Source organism: Carassius gibelio, chromosome B12, assembly GCF_023724105.1.
Source record: "Carassius gibelio isolate Cgi1373 ecotype wild population from Czech Republic chromosome B12, carGib1.2-hapl.c, whole genome shotgun sequence".
Lineage (NCBI taxonomy): Eukaryota > Metazoa > Chordata > Actinopteri > Cypriniformes > Cyprinidae > Carassius > Carassius gibelio.
This window is the reverse complement of record NC_068407.1, coordinates 15,134,865-15,152,594: the sequence shown is the minus strand read 5'-3', so window position 1 is coordinate 15,152,594 and position 17,730 is coordinate 15,134,865. Positions and strand designations below refer to the sequence as shown.

The window sequence follows — 17,730 nt, the reverse complement described above, 5'->3', positions numbered from 1 at the left end:
GCTGTCTTGTTTTTTTTTTTTTTTTTTTTTTTTATTCACAATTTAGCACATATTACACAAACAATGCAATCACAAGAAAAAAAATAGAAAATAAAAAAACATCAAAAAGAGTACTAAGGCCAATATAGATTGGAACTCTTGCAGTCTTGAATGCTGTTTATTTGTAATCTTAAAAATGAAATTAAAATTATAAAAATATAAAATTATCTGCTCCACCCATTGACCAAATCTGGGTCCTGAGTATGTATGTAAGGCGTTTTTTTCTGAATACAAAGTTATTGTTGAATGCGTGTTATAGGCAGCTTGTTCGTATTCTGTCTGTAAGCATTTCACAGTTATGGATGTATTTGTTTTTGTCCATAATTTGTTAATAAAATAGCCTGGCTTAGAGATTGTGTTCCTTTTTGTTTAGCTCTGTCAGTATGTAACCAAATCGCAAATCCTCACAAGAGGGAAACACAGAGAGGAGGTGGGGGGTCACGGGTCGTCAGCAATCTAATATTGGGGGTCGCGGTCTGAAAAGTTTGGGAACCCCTGAACTAATATATTCTTTATTTATTTATCTTTTTTTACTACATGATGAATCATCTTTAAGTTTCTCTAGTAAGGAAAAGAAAACAAAAGTGTCAAATTATTTTTGCTTGTTCAATTGTAGCACTGAAAGCACAAAGATGCCTTTCTTGTTTTTGAATCTTCTTGTAACATCTTTAAATTTTCACCTGATTTTTATGTGCAGAACATCAAATTGAGAAAAAAAAAAGACCTATGAACATTAACTGATCAATATTTAACTATTTATTATTGTGTTGCAAACCATTGGTATTGGTAACATTTTACCCAAGTTTAGGTATTAAAGAAACATCAGCAAATTTTATTATATATATATATATATATATATATATATATATATATGTATATATATATATATATATATATATATATATATATATATATATATATATATATATATATATATATATATACACACACACACACATTTTAAATTTAATTGTAAGGGAAACAGGTCAATTTAGCTCAAAGGGAATCATTTAAGATTTTAAAGGGAATTTGAACAGAATCACTGTTTCACGGCTGTTCACGGAGACGCCCTGCGATTCAGTGAACTAGCCGCTTAACATCAAATCTGCGCTGGATACTAATATCCAAACTATAGTTAAAACTCTATTGATTAGCACAGTAACAAGATCGGCAGTTTAAGACATTAACTTGTAAGCACAAAACACAAGATACTTCTCTTTTCAATATGAATAAGGCTTTATTAGATAAATCTAAGACATATAAACTAATCTAACACATAAACGCACGCACACACACATTCACACAAGTTGCAGGAAGCTCAAAAGCTAGGAAAAGATGAGTTTAAGAGAATGGAAATATGGAATCCCAAGTTTACAGCAATACGTTAAATTGCATAGACATGAACAACCATCAATCACGTAATTAGCGCTCGCATTGAGTTCCTCAATGGGGTTAAAATTATATTAGATACACCAGCACAACAAATATCTGGGAATACGTTGCCTTAGTTTGCTGTGAAAGGGACTCCCGTTGAAAGGGGTATCCCGGTGTCGCTGATTGGCTGGAAGTTCAGTAGTGGCTGAAGTGACGTCTTGGGGAGCCTGTGCTTGGGCGTTGGCTGAAGCTGGAGTTGTGTGGCTGGTTGGAGTTCAAACGCGCAGACGAGGTCGACGTTACAAAACTTAACTCAGAACACGAAACTCTCAAACGGAAAAGAAAAGAAGTAAAGTTTGATGAGACTAGGTTGTGTTCCTTCTCATCGTGGCATAGTAGCAGCAGGCAGGCACGCTGGAACTGCGCTCAAAGAACAGTGATGACTACACAGCATGGCTAGAAGCATAACTAGAGACTAGAAACAGACATGGCTAATAGCAGCAGCTAGGGACTAAAAGCCGACTAAAAAGCAGACTAAAAGCAAAATTTCATGGTGTCCAAAGTATTTAAACTTCCCTGTTGGCCATACCTCCAATGTTGTCTTGACCAATCAGATATGGTCTTGGCTCAGGGGTATCATAAATCATTTGTTTATCTTACCAAGCATGTGGTTCCTGCCTCGCAGGGTCTAATTTTGGACATGATTCCTATAACACGATTATGATATATTTTACAAATAAATGATTGTCAGGACAATATCAAGCAAGAAAATTTGATTATATCAATACTAGACATGACTATGTATCCTATAGTTATCAAAAGACATACACAATAAGTGATTATACATGATAGTCAAATGTGTGGGTTACACATAAATGAATATGGAGTTAAGCAATGGAATGGTTCATTTATAAGTCTTTTTGAGTTCATTCTGGTCCATATATATGTACAAAATAAGTTTCTTTGCCATTCTCTGGCAAAGGACTTTTCTGTGAAGACAGAGGTTTAAAGCCCTTCCCCCCCCTTAGGAATTTCAGTCTGGTTCTGCTGGGTGGGGGAAGTCAATGCAAGTATTTAACTTGATCTCCTGGGTTTACATGTGATGTCCAGCGTTGCATTTCAATTACGAACAATAAATTTGACAATCTCTTCTTCAAATTAAAATTGTCAATAATTGTTCTATTTGTGTTAATGTTGAAAGCTGTTGTGTGAACAAGTTGGTTGGTTGGTTATCTTGCTTGGTTCTTGTGGCACTAGAACTGATTTATGACTTCCTGAGGAGTTCGGCTCTCGTGTTTCAATGCATACAGCTTTGATAGACTCTTTAATTTGTCTGGTTCGACTCATTTCTGTTACATAATATATACATTTAAATATTTATGAAAATACATTAATCAAACTTCATGACATTCATTAAATATTTTAAATGTATTTAACAAATTAACAGTTCAACACAATATAAAGTTTGTTAGTATTATGAGCTGATTGACACATGACTTGTAAAAAGTTAGACTATCAGATTAACCAACCATGAATATCATACATATTTAATAAGATACTTAAATGACCAGACAGTAGTTACCAAGCAACATGTGCATGATCCACTTAATATTCATGTAGAATACCTTCAATATTTTGCATTGATGTGTAATGTAATTTGCTTTCAGAAATGTCTTAGATGGAGCTGAATAAAATTCTTGAAATCAAGCTTTTAACTTTACAATCCATCTTACAAATATATCTACTATCTTGAAGTATAGACTGATGAGTATATTAAACTGATGGCTGAAGGTCTGGAATCCATGGCAGCTTTCATTGGCCAAGGCCATGAGGACGTTTGACCGACATGTCAAACAACCAATCACAGTTTTTTTGTGTCAATGTCATGTGCCGGGCGTGGAAATGTCGCCACAATAACGGACTTGTGTGTAAAACTCTATGACATCTTTTAAAGATTATATGCCACAAACTTTAAATATTTCACATACTTTTGTGAATCCAGTTTCGTTTATCCTGATAAGTGCTCGTCGTCAGTTTTAAACACGATGGCTTTCTTCTTTCATGAGGGGGTTTGGCACCACAGCATCTTTGTTTCCAGGTAGAATGATAAAGAATGCCACACACACGTCTCCAGAAAATCTTGTATAATTCAACCAATCTGATGACGACTTTGAAACTCCTGAAGTGCTTCCACTTTTTTGTGCCATATGCATCATACTTTCAGCCAACGGTCCGTGGGCGTGATGTCTGAGGCTGATATTAAGTTGGACACGGCGATCAAAAATGTATTTTGCACATTTTCTATTGATGACTTGGAAAGCAACAAAGAACAGCTTACATTATATACAAATGCTTACACTAGAACAATGATTGTCTTCATTATGGCCTTTGTAACTGCACTATAGAGACCTGAAAATGTCAAACACATTGGTTACAAAGGGAAACACAATAAGAAGATTTTGAACTTTATTTTTTAGCCCCACTGTGTCGCTGATGTAATTAATACCCTTAATCAGGCCTCTATATTGACATGGAGGTTGAGGATCAACTATCTCAGTGCTTTGTGTCCGAGTCCACAAAACGGCTTCTCATGGATGTCTCTTCCTGTTTTATCCAGACAATCTGTGCCTTTGTGTGGTAAAACTCATCATCTCACCACAGTGTGGCCATGTGTCCCTTTGATTTGGATTTGCAGGTGCTACCACCCCCTCTTCCTCTGCCCACACCAACTGAAGAACTCAACAGGATACATGGCATATCCTCACAGAGATCAGCATGATGTTTCATCACGGCATCATATTAGCACAAAGAGCTTGCTATTCAAACGGCCATTCACTTTCACTGTAATCAGAGTATTGCTTGCGCTCTGTGGAAACTGTTCCATGAAGGGGATTTGAATACGAGAGACAGAATTTAGTGCAAGAAAAAAGAATGCAAATTAAAAAGGAGTATTTTGTTTTGCTGTGTCTGTGTATCAGCATCAGTAATACTTACCTCTGTGTATATGGATTGTTGTAAAAAAATGGATTGTCGCCAAAAAAAAAATAACATTTTTAAATTAAAAAATAAAAATAAATGACTATGAATGTCCCACCAAATGTCAAAAATAAAAATAATAAAATAAAATTAATAATCATCATCATCTCAACGACAGTAATTGCTGTTTCAGTTGCTGTGACAAAACTCTTTTTCTATTAGCAAAATAAAACATTCAGTATTGCATGAACAAACAAATGTACATAGGCTAAACAAAGAACTAAGAAGGACTAAAATACTGTTGCTGAGAGAACTCAAAAGTCTTACTGCATCAAGTTGCCTATATATATATATATATATATATATATATATATATATATATATATATATATATATATATATATATATATATATATATATATATATATATATTAGTCTTATTTGGAAAGAAAATTGGTTTGTATGTATTTTGGTTTTTGCAAAAATGTATGCATAGTCATGCTTGTCTCTTGAGATCAGGATGGCATTTGTTCTTGCAGCGAAAGCTCATGCCATTCAAATGCATCTGGTCTGCTGACTAAACCCTGGACAAAAATGGTGTGCAAGGTTATAAAATCTCATTCATGAAAGGTGGTAATTTGATACAATGTAGCTTTCCATCAAGATGTGTGAATTAAAACACTGTAAGGTTTGACACAAATTGCATTGAGATTTCCTGATTAAACTCAGGTATTTGAGTTGATTTCAATAAAGGACTGTAAAGATAAAGGTCTACTCCTAAGTACGTGGAGTTGTTGAGGTGTTTTAGGAAATGCAACTTGCAATATAATAACAAATGTGCATGTTCCTTTAGCAGTAGTGTTCTCTCTAATGCAGTAGGAAAGAAGTGTTTTCCTGAACATGCCTTTGAGGAGGATGTTATGCTTGTATTTAAGGGGTGAGAAAGTTGAGAGCATCCTTGATATCCTGCTACCTGTCCATTAACTACTTTTCACACTGCTATGCCCAGAGCTGACCTTTTAACCCTGTAAAACTGTGATCACAGCGGATACCCCCTCTACAGATTTCGACTAAATAATACAGAAAAAAAGAAGCAACAAACAACATGATGCTTTAAAAGTGTGATAGAATTGAGCTTAGAGGATGACAGGACTAAACTAAGAGGAGTAGAGCATTCCATTCAAAATGATATGCTTCTTGAACTTTACATACAAATATAGCTGGAATCAGAGCACAGGCATGGTCTTTGTCTTGTTTTACCTCATGTGTATTTGATTTTATCAGACGACAGCTCAATTATAAATAAGACTTTTTGTGAAGATTAACATCTTTAAAGAGCAAGCTTATGTTGTCTTAATGGGGCTGCGTTTCAGTCACTATTTCATATTTATCCTGTTGTCTGACAACAGGAACAGTAGAGTATGATATAAATGAAAACAGTTTTATTGAGAATTTGGCTGCATTAAAATACAGTATGTAAGCACAGAGATTCACACAAATGTAAAAGACAATATGACACATTTTTATAGAACAGTTCTTTCTGGTCCTCGAATCTAACTGGTTGAGAGGAGTGTGATATTCTGGTGATATCATAGATCCAACCATTTAACCTTTTGTTTTGCTCCACTTGCAATATTGCATCACAGGCTGTCATTATGTAGCTTTTTTTAGACAGGAATGTACTCGTTTAGACTTCACATATGTGGTTTATAATAAATATAACGTATATTTGAAAATATGCTTTGATGTTTTCGGAGATGTGAGCTCCAGGGTGTCAGCACTCGTTAAGTGCTAATGAACCCACTGAGAGCAGCCTTACCTCGGCCAGTTATTCTAAAATTTGCCCCTGGCTCTGATGTCTCTATAGTGAATAAAAATGAGATATATCTTATTTGTTATAAAGCCAATAGGTTTGGCTGCGAGCAAAATCTCATGTTATATTTTATGTAAATTTAATGATGTATATCACTGCCTATTTACTTTTAAATGAATTGTCTAGCAACTTTTATGATGGATGCTGTTGTTTATTAAATATTATTAAGTTAATATTATTTTACATAAATAAAAAGTAGTATGTAATAATTATATTTAGTATTGGGAAACTGTGTGTTCGTGATGGTGGTTTTAGTTAAAATTTTCTGCCATTAGCTGATGATAAGAGATTTTTATGACTGTTAATTATCAGCAATACATATTTTATATTGAAAAAAGACTGAAACAGAAACAGGGTTGAAAACAATGAAGTTATTTTTCTTTCAATAACACCTTGTAAGATGCAACCGACAAATGCAATGAGAAGAGCTGTCATCAGAAATCAACCTTAACAGATGAAAGGATAGTTCGAAAAAGATATGGCTCTCCTCAGCAGAAGTTGAGACTAATGTTTTATTGTGAATATGAGATTGATCTGAAGAATACAGGTCTATTAAATGAAGGTAATCAAACTTGCTCTCAAAGTCTGTCTCTCTCATAATCTCTACATAATAATAATATTTGTAGCAAAAATTCTGTGTAAAAAAGTAATAATATTAAATAATACAAATTCATGAAATGGAAATTCATGAAGCAGAACTGTTACATGGGGCCTCAATTTTGCAAATATGTTTTTTTCTAAAAGTGTTTGTATGCACAAAAGATAGATTTTGCTTATGGACAACATTTTTACAATTCATAAAACCAAACATAAACCTCACAACATTTTAATGAGCAAATTATTGTTTGTCTAAGGCTAGCCTTCTTTTTGAAGAATTCCCCCCACTCTAGTTCTGCAGTTGCTGAAGTGCTGTGAGAAATACTGTAGGGTCCTGGGGATTCAATGTTAAGCTCAAGGCTATGGAGATTGAGAAGTCAGTTTCTCATTCTCTCTTGTTCTACCCTGTGCCACATGCAGTGTATTTTTTTTCTATGGTGTTTGTACCTGAGGGATTGTGTTTAAGATCAGAAGTTTGCAGTGTTTACTGTATGTTCCTATCTACTGCTGCCTTGGACTCCATTATGGACAGGAGCTCATTTGCCTGTTTGAGGATATAAGATTGGTGGTAGATTTTTTGCTTCTGGCTATTGATCATTTGGACATTATGTCAGTTCCTTTCTGACAAAAGTTCAGTTGTGCATTTTTGATCAACATTTTTCGCATTCATGCTCTGTGCTACTATGCAATTTAGGGAAAGGCTTAATCAGAAAAAATATCAGAATGTTTAAGCTTATTTGCCTTTGCCCTGGTTGTCCTTGAGAGTCTACTCTGTCAGATGCATTGCGTTCCATGTTTTGGATGACTATTAATTCAAAATATATTCTTGTTTCTCACTCATGCTCTGCACAATAACACCTTTGGAACTGACACAACTACAATGTCATTGTTCCTGTTTTGTAAAAGGCTAATTTTAAAGAACTGTGTGAGACCAATGAAGCATATCTGCTTTTTTATTGCTTTCCTTGAGATTCTGCTCTACCAGTCACCTGACATATTTAAGACAATAGTTTGTAGTTTACTCAGTTACATATTTTGCAACAAGGCCTTCTGAACACAGGAGCACTGCCCACATCTTTTCAACATAAGTACTCCACATTTTGGTTGGTTGCCAGGAGACACAATTATTTTTATTTTTTTTCTGACACCAAGGAAGGACAATGGTTTATGAACAATCATGGGATTTGCTTTCAGACATCCCACCTCTCCCGGAAAATCCGGGACTCTCCTGCATATTAATAGTGGCTCCAAAATTAGAAACAATATCCCAGAAAACGTGGAGGCAAAGGAGAGGATGAGCAAGAGGAAAGAGTGCCACTTAAGCGAGAGACACATGAAGTGATATATAATCATAACCGTAGCCAGCTATGAGATCACCATATGAGTGTCTGCATGTATAATTCAGTTTAGACAGTTTGCAAGAATGTTTAGCATTCATGGTATGAAAATTATTGCTGCAAAATGCTGGCAGAGTGAACAAATCTTGAGGGTGCCTCCGCCATGTTTAAAAGTTATCATAGAGCAATGATTATTAATGAAAACTATAACAGTAATATGGAGTGTTGCATGAACAATAAACAATTAATAAAATTATCCACCCATAATCTATAGTAAATATTAACAATGCAATATAAAGACTATGATATAATTTTACAGTGTTCATCCTTATAAAACACATTTTGATGGTAAGTTTTGAATTGCAACAGAATGAGCATCCTCTGATGATTGGTCACATATGTGGAAAGTAGACAAAACCAATATCTCTTATTTCATGCTAAATTAATAAATTCTTTGACACAGACTGCTATGACTTTGAGCCATCCAGTAAAACACTCAAAGCAAGCCACATCACATGACAAGGAAAGTTTGTAATTGAACTACATGCATAGGAGTTGCATTACCATTTATTTTGTCCATTTTAGACAGTAAACAATACTAATGAGAAAAATAGTAATGAATGTATGTATGTGTGTACTGTAAATAATTCAAATATGTGCTAAAAAAAGTTATTTTAATTTAGTTTACTTAATCAAATGTGTCATAGAACCTTGGAAGGCTTGGGGGTTGGGGGTGGTACTACATTCCTGAAATGAGTTTTTGCAAGATAGGATGTCTGTGCTTTTAGGAACAAAACTTAGCAATTCTGGGGTTTTCTTTTTGGTCTTGTACCTTCACAAAGTGCATGGATGCCAGCTGGCTCCATTATGGCTCCAGGGCAAATGTGTCTTGGAACATTTCAATGATTAGCTGATTTTGGTTCAGTCTGAGGCTTTGGTATTTTTTGGCATTGAGTCCTCAATTACCTTGAGAAGAGTGTTTTGTTGCTAAGGCAAAATAATGTATTTCTGGCAGTCAAACTGAACTTATGCACATTGCATGCACTTCTGTCTACTACTCCTGTCCCTTTGCTTCTGCTTTTGAATAATTACAGGACAGGGGAAACATTCATGTAGGTCTCCTTCACAGACTTTTGGGTCTCGTAACAGTGGCTTTGTACACCATTACACCTGATTCATATGAGACTATTGTATTGGAGGGTCAACAGCTAAGGCATATGACCCTTTGATACTTACTTAAGGTCTTTGCATACTAAATCTGAAATTCTCAACCAAATTGTTCCCACGTTAAACAATAAATACTACCTAACATTGTGTCAATCATGTTTACACACTGCCTCCGAAACTTTTGTCCATCATAAAAAAAATGAAATAAAAAAAAAATGGACCAGCTTCAATTTTCTGCATTTTAACATCCGTAGCAAGCATTTTGATAGGAAAGGATGACAAACATGAAAAAAAAAAAAAATGAAAAACTCGTATGAAAATTTCGGAATCAGTGTGCAATGACCGGTCACACAGATGCTATTAAACTGTTAAAATGGAAACGACCCCAAGATGAATATATATGATTTTGTCAAAAGGTTGGGATGCATTTTTCAATGGTTGCCCAGTCTACAGAGCCTGAGGGGTGATCATTTATGTGACATATTAATTGGCTTGACTACATTGGTGACAATTCTGGCTTTGACCAACAACCCTCCTGATATTCAAGACTGTCATGTGGTTATTAGGAGAGACAACATGTTGATTGTCTCATACATAAACCGTCAAGGAAGAATAGATTCATGCCACATGAAGAGCAGATATTATCTTGAGGCATGGGTTGAGGCCCAGAGAATGAAGGCTGCATCCTCAGATTGTGTCTTTTGGTGGGGCAGAGGTACATCTGTTCTGCTAAATGACCAGCTCCCTATTTGGTTCTCTCTGTTTCTTCAATTGCCTTTAGTGATGGGCAGTCATGCTTGGACAAGGGTTCAGATGTATGCTTTCCCACTATTTAGTCTACATCCGCTAGTACTTGCAAGAGTGGGAGAAAATAAAAAAGCATCTTCTGCTGGAAGAACCTGCTGTCCATCCCACATTTGATTCTTGAATTTGGCATCTCTCATGAAGGAGCTTCCTTGAGTATATAAACTTTGGCAGGCTCGGAGGCCCATGTGACATCCCCAACATAAAATGTGGAAACTTTTGTGGGTTTGGACTTTAGATGGGATTTTTTGATTACTAAAGGTCCTTTGCCAGAGATCACAGAAAACATTTTAAATGCAAGAGTTCTTTCTACAATGATTATCTATGCTTTTGAATTATGGTAATAAAAAAAAAAAAGTTATTTTTATGAGCTTTTATTAGGATATAACAGTAGAGAGACGGCACAAAGCATTTAGCGTAGAGAGGGGAGCAGGATTGGTAAAGGACCTCGTGTCGTGAATCAAACACTGTTTGTTGCACTGTATGTTGACACACTAGCCATGAGGCTATCAGCGCCGATGAGTGTTGGTAATTAAGTGAGAATGCAATTTGAATCCAGTTTACTGCCCTGCTGGTTCAGTACTGCCATTCCTTCCTTAATGGTTTACTGCAGGCTCAGCCCCAGCAACATTTAAGGTGTATGTGGGGCAATTGCTGCTGAACATGCTTCAGTTGATGGTGTTCTTTAGAGACACATTCACTTAAGTCTTGTTTCAAGAACTCCTGCCCTGATTTTGTCCTTGAAATCCCTTAAAGGATTGGTCATTGGTGATTTACAGTCCTTATCAGCGAGCTTATATGCAGTATGGATTTTTGCAGCCCAAAGCTAGGTTACCTATCTGAAGTTGCTTTCACTTATTTTCACTCTCAAGTTGTGTTGTTGTACTGCGAGGTAGTTAAGACCAGTTCACCCCGAGGACAATAACTATAACAGTAATAATAAAGATATAGTAAAAACAAACAAACAAAAAAAAAAAAACATATCAAACGATCTGCAACAGACAGTTACTCAGTTACTTACACTTGTATGGTGGGGCATTACTGTTGGATTCAATATAGCCAGCTCATTGTTTTTTTAGTTTCAGTCTTTCTGAAAATCCCGCGTGAATTGTTCCTTGTTTGTAAATGAATCCATGGTAACAGGAAGTGACCAAGTTCTTACTGATGGAGTCTGGAAATTCATAAAAAATAAAGTTCATCAACTCTTTCCTATCTGTTGGGATTAGAATGTAGGCAATGCAAAGATTGCTTTTCCACAATTTAGCAATGCACAGCTTCGTGCATTTTTAAATGCTTTGTATTTTAAAATCAAGTTCTAAATGTCTGTTCAGTAGTCCCTATAACATGACATTATTTTAATTTGTGATGATTCTAATTAAGTGATAAAAATCAGTTGCAAATGTACAAAAATAAATATCACCACTAATCATCATTACACCAATAAAACATAAAAAAAAACATTTTTTTTTTTTAGTACCAAATCATATGTAATATTTAATTATTATTAATATTTCACATGCTTTGCAAAGGTTTCTGTGACCTCTAACAAGATCTCGGCAAAAGGTCTCACGATTTATTTCCACAACATGATGTATGACGGATTACACTTAGCCTTGAATACCGCTCCGAAGCGGTATTCAAGATAGTGTGGATTTAGTGTGCATAAAGGGCACACTAAATAGTGTGGGTATTTGGGCAAGGCAATTGATTTTCTTCTGTGGATGCTGGGTTTAACCACACTATTACATCATAGTACATTTCGCAGTCTTTCAATTTGGCTATTTAAAAAAAAAAAATGTTTTGAGTTCTGAAAATTACAGGATGATTTATTTTTTATTATTATTATTTTTTATTATAGTACTATGTTGTAATGATAAAATCTCCATATTCATCGGGAAGAAGGAGGCGGGAACCGGCGGACAATCAACTGACATTTTAATTATGATTCAAAATAAACACAAAACCCCTCACGGATGACTGGTGCGCGCAAATAAAAACCAAAACATAAAATATAGCCCAGGCCTGGTCCTCTCTCGTCCGTCACTGTCGTCGCTCCAGTTTTATATCCCTCCATCTCCTCTGTGGGACTCGAGACCGGTAGTGGGTCGCACGTGTCGTTCATTTCCCAATCACTCTACCGGCCTCCCTCGTTCCCACATCTCTCGGCCCTGCCCCACTCGTCACATATGTCCTCTTATATGTCAAAATATTAAGGGAATTTTTACATCCAAGCTCACTGGAAACACGTGCCCCTAAATACTTTCCTGCAACACCATTATTATGTACCTCACTGTATGTTCCTGCATATGAAGCTGTATATGTAACGGAAACATTCAAACGTATGATTTTTCAAAACGTGCAGGGTGTTTTTTTCTCTATTGCAAAAATGTATGAGGTAAGCCTATATATTTCCAGTGAGCCTATGCAGTTCATGACCCCTTTAACGCAGCTGAGTCCTATCATGCATTAGTGTGGATGCTAAAGCAGCTCGTTCTTTGTTCAAGGAACCAGAACTCATACATAAATGGGACATTTGCTATGCATATACTTTATCTGCATATAATTTCCATGTGCATATTGTCACCCAGACATGTGATACTGCCATGTTTACTGGTTCAATAAACAATAAAATAAAGACTGCAAATACCACCTGTGCCAATAAGGTAAATTACATTACAAAACATTTGTGAGGCCTCTATTCATTAACTCAGAAAACTATATAAGGAATCAATTAATTAGATCTTGCTCAAAACCACTTAGTGCATTGTAAACATGACTTGGTTTCTTATGTGCTAAAAAACACATGTGCCATTATTTCCAGAAGTGCGTAAACCCGGATTAGAGCTTGCCTGATCTAAAAAGTGCTTCACAGTTTTGGTGCTCAGAGAGTCAGTAAATTATGCCTCCATGTCAGTATCTGAAAATTTACTCCTGAAGATGATTGTTTATACTAATGCTAATGTCCATTTAGATAACTACGAGAATACAGCACATACTTGCTTTGCATTATCATCGTGACATTTTAAAATATGTGATATGTGAAACTGAGCTTGTGTGAACTAGAGCAGTTTATGTTTGTATGCATGGCCTAAGTGCTACATATTAAAATCCCCCACACTGCTTGTAATCAGTAGCTGCATCTCAACAGCTACTGAATGTACTTCAATCAGTGTGATGAGCTTAATAATATTAAAATGTGTAATAAACTTGAGAAAGGTACATTCAGATTATTATGAACTGTGGCATTATTCTGTGATACAAATGAATGAATGAATGAATGAATGAATGAATGAATGAATGAACAAATCAATGAATCAATGAATCAATACTTTAAAAAGGTGAACTTTTAAAGTTGGATTTTTAGTCACATTGCAGTCTTGCACTTAATGAGCTCTCAGTGTTGTTTAGTATTTGTCACGTCAATAGTCTCTGCAAGTTGATTATCTGCCATGATTTCTTCTCTAGCCAGTGCCTCAAAATGACATTTCAATATCTCTCCACTAAGAACGGAGTTTCTCTGAGATGCATCCATCTATTGATTGAAATTGTATTACATTTTTCTTTCTTTTTCCTCCATGCTGTTAGAGAGGTATTACAAAAATAAAAATTTGTCTCTTCAAGATGCTTCTCAAGAACCACTGAACAACACAGAATCTAAATTTACCATATTTTCTTTCTTAATACACCTTCCCTGATCGTATTGTGCTCAGTGCATCAGTGCATGTTATTACAAAGGAAAATGTTTGTTTCTGTAATCTTTCAAAAACATATAATAACTCTGCCTCTAAAACTACTTTCCTTTTCAACCAAAGCCACAAATTCCTCTTAGTTTTCAGCCCCTTCTGTCCAACCGACTGCCTCCTTTCTCATATATAATGGGCAGTTTTCATGGTCCAATGAATTCCAAATGGATAAAAATCAAGTCCTGCCCTATACCTTTTTCCTCATTGAATCTCCTGTTTAAATAAGAATTAGTTTTCTGAGGGAAATTGGTGTATTTTTTTTTTTTTTTTAAAGAACACAGAACCTATTACTTTTTTTTTCTTCTTGATTTAACCCTGAATTCAGCAGATTTTTGAGATTAATAATATAATTACGAAGATCACAACCAGTGTATGTTTGATAAGGCATCAACCTTATCAAGTCTTTTTATAAGAAAATGCATCACCAAAGCCAAAATTTTGAAATTACCATATACCAGTGAAAGAAAATTCACCACCAACATTATTGGAACAAGAGCAGTAATAAATTAAAGTGCAGTCTAGACAACTGATTAGACTCTAATTGGAGTTTGAGTCGTTAGGTGGGTCTCAGCTTCAAGGACCACATTGCTTTTGGGACCAACCATGTAAGAATAATGCTTACAATATAATCACTTCTAAGCTGATTTTAAAACATGCGCTACGTGTACGATTGTATGAGACTTGTTATTTTGCTGTTCTAAGCATTATTCTATAATATACAGAAAGACCTGGGTATCACCCCATTATAACATCGTGATTAAATATTGCTTGACCAATATTTTATGCTGGTACAAAATCTTCACTGAATTACACATTTCTACCATCATACTGCCCCATTCTACTTGTGCATGTTACTTTATTATATTGTTTATATGGCTAAATACTCAATTTACTCTTGTACTTATTTAACTTTTGTACATTTCCACTTATCAGAATCAACTGTTACACTCCATAGTTGCTGCACCTGCAGAGAATAAATGTCAAATAGAAGAACATGATGTATCCTTAAGACATCAGTGTATCAAAATGCACAGTTGAAATTATTATTAATATTCCAATTCCTCCTCAAAGTTTTAGTGGCCACTGACTTGATATTATGAAACAAAGAAATAACTGAGATTGATGTTCCTATGTTGATGCACTTCTGATTTTCAAAACCAGAAGAAAATGGTGATCCTCCATTTAAAATGCTTTTAACCAGGCGCAAAACATTTTCTGTTTGCTGGAGCTGCCAAGAACATAACACTTGGCAGCTCCAGCTAAAGCTACACTCTAGAGCCAAATTTTGTCTTAACAACAGAATATACCTCTTACTGACTTCACACAACTTAAAGAGTCATAAAAAATGAATAACCTCTTCAAAAATATTGTCTGCCCATGCTTACTCTCTTATAGAAATAAAATAAAATTATAATGTGGGGGATATTTTATGCTAACTGCTCTTCACTGAATATTGTGCTTTTTGTCAAAGTGAATAAGATGTTAAAGGGAAGGTAACCACTCTACAGGAATGTTGTTTGTTTGTTTGTTTGTTTAATATGTTTAATCTTTGTTACACACTGTACTCTAACAGCTGTGATGTGTATCAACACCATTAACAGCAGATCTATGTGAGTGTTTAGATGTCTATTGTTTCTGCTCAGGTGACTCTTGAACTATCCAAGCTCATCAGTTCTCCATCTTTTCTTTTATTTTGCAGCATGTGAACTGATGACGCAGGGGATCCTGGCCTTGGTTACATCTACAGGCTGTGCCTCAGCAAGCGCTCTGCAGTCCCTGACAGATGCCATGCACATACCTCACCTTTACGTCCAGAGAAACGCTGAAGGATCACCTCGTACTGCATGCCAACTCAATCCAAGCCCCGACGGAGAGAGATACACCCTCGCAGCACGACCACCCGTCCGTCTAAGTGATGTCATGTTGACGTTAGTGGGTGAGCTGCGTTGGCAGAAGTTCATCGTCTTCTATGACAGTGACTATGGTGAGTGATTGATAGCAAGACAGAGCAAATCCTGCTTTTGATAAAATAAATACATAAATCTTACTTAACATTACAGGTTGCATTCTGATGAACAGTTAATGCTGGGTATTTATTGTGGTGTGATTCCATGTGATAATTACTGATTTGGTTAAAACTATGTTCTCACTAACAGTGATTCATTTGTTGGAGTCTCTGAGGTGTTGGTTTTTGTAGTAGCATTGCTTTGTTGCTCACTTGCATACATTTTTAATTTATTAATTTGTATCTATCTATCTATCTATCTATCTATCTATCTATCTATCTATCTATCTATCTATCTATCTATCACATTTTTTATTACAATAAGAGCAAATTAAAGGTGGTACAAGAAATATGAATATATGCTTTACAGTCATTTATATCATTCATTGGTGGGAACTTTTCATAAGTCTGTCAATAGAGCTTTCTGCAAAGCGTTCTGTTTTAGGTTGATTCGGAATCAGCATGCAGTGTTCTCTTTAAGCAAGTAAGGTGACCTGTGAGGGCTCATCACAGGTGCAGCATGAAGAACTGGTTGAGATGACTGCTTTACAAACCTTGATTTTACTTCACAGCCATGAAGTAGTGGCAATGTAAGGGCAACAGATGTTAGAACTTATCCTTTCAGAGCAGCTGCACAGTTCTGAACTTTAAAATGTAATACTGCTATATGGAACACAGATTTAGAAATGACATTTTTTTTAGGTTTTGATCATAAGATGTTAGCAGTGACGTAGAGGAACTTTTTTTTTTTTTCTCAAGTTTTCACATGGGTGGCCAGTCCAATGAAATGAGAATGACACGAAAACATTTGGCTTGTGTCTGGCACACTTAAAGTGACCCACACAAACCCATTGTCTAACTACGAACCCATTTTCAGCATGTTTCAGTCTTCTACGGTGTGAAGGTAAGGTTGTGCAAAATAATGAATAAACTACATTTTTTATTTATTTTTTTAATCTTCCCGATCTATGGACAAATATGACATCCACTTTGAACACTGCAGTGCATTCTGATAACTTTTGTTATGGAGAAGTTTTGCCATGCCCTGACACTTGTGCTCTTTTCAATTGCTTATACACATCTAAATGGCTAAAGTCTAATATCACTGTAATCAGCACAAACTGGGCTATAATAATATGTGAGCAGCATGTATGTACATGATTGTGTTTTTGAGAAAAAAAAAAATGTTATGGGTGGTTAGAACATAGACTTTATATTGCACGATCCAAACTTTATTTTTTTTATGATTCATGAATGAAAACTTTTTTATTTGTATCATGATATTGATGTACCATTTACATGGTAATGCAATGTCTGCTTTTAAAATGGGTGTTGAAGGATGAATTTTGAGATTTTACATGTTTAGTTTATATATAATTTCTTTTGATTTCTAAAATGTAATAGAGAAAAAGGCAACAAAGAAGTCTTTTTTTAACAAAGGTCAGAACTCCTGATATAATGTAGATTTTTGAGGGTGCACTCTTGTGTAGATAAATTGATCTATTACTTTTCCTACAATAAAAAAAAAAAAAAAAAAACACATTGGTAAAATATATATTTGGGAGTCTTACACCTTTCCAACAATATATAGTTTGTTATGATTAGATTAAATTTAATTGTAATATAGTGAAGTAAATGTAGGCGTCCTGTATACGGGACAGGGTGACAGTTAAAGGGTTAAACTTTTAGTTTTTCATTAATCACTTGAATAAGGCCATACAACACATAAAGAACATTGGTTCCCGGGATGTTTGAGAACTGGAGCTTGTAGCCTATAATTGTTCTTTCTAAATTATGCGATAATCATCTTGTTTA

At 35.3% G+C, this 17,730-nt stretch overlaps 1 protein-coding gene across 1 annotated transcript in view; it reads left to right on the top strand.

Annotated features, from left to right (window-relative positions):
* LOC127969311 (glutamate receptor ionotropic, delta-1-like) overlaps nt 1–17,730 on the top strand; it is a 232,613-nt gene that overhangs the window by 155,216 nt on the left and 59,667 nt on the right. The window contains exon 3 of the mRNA XM_052571173.1: nt 15,610–15,894. Within this exon, the coding sequence (XP_052427133.1) occupies nt 15,610–15,894 (285 nt within the window). The remainder of the gene's footprint in view (nt 1–15,609; nt 15,895–17,730) is intronic.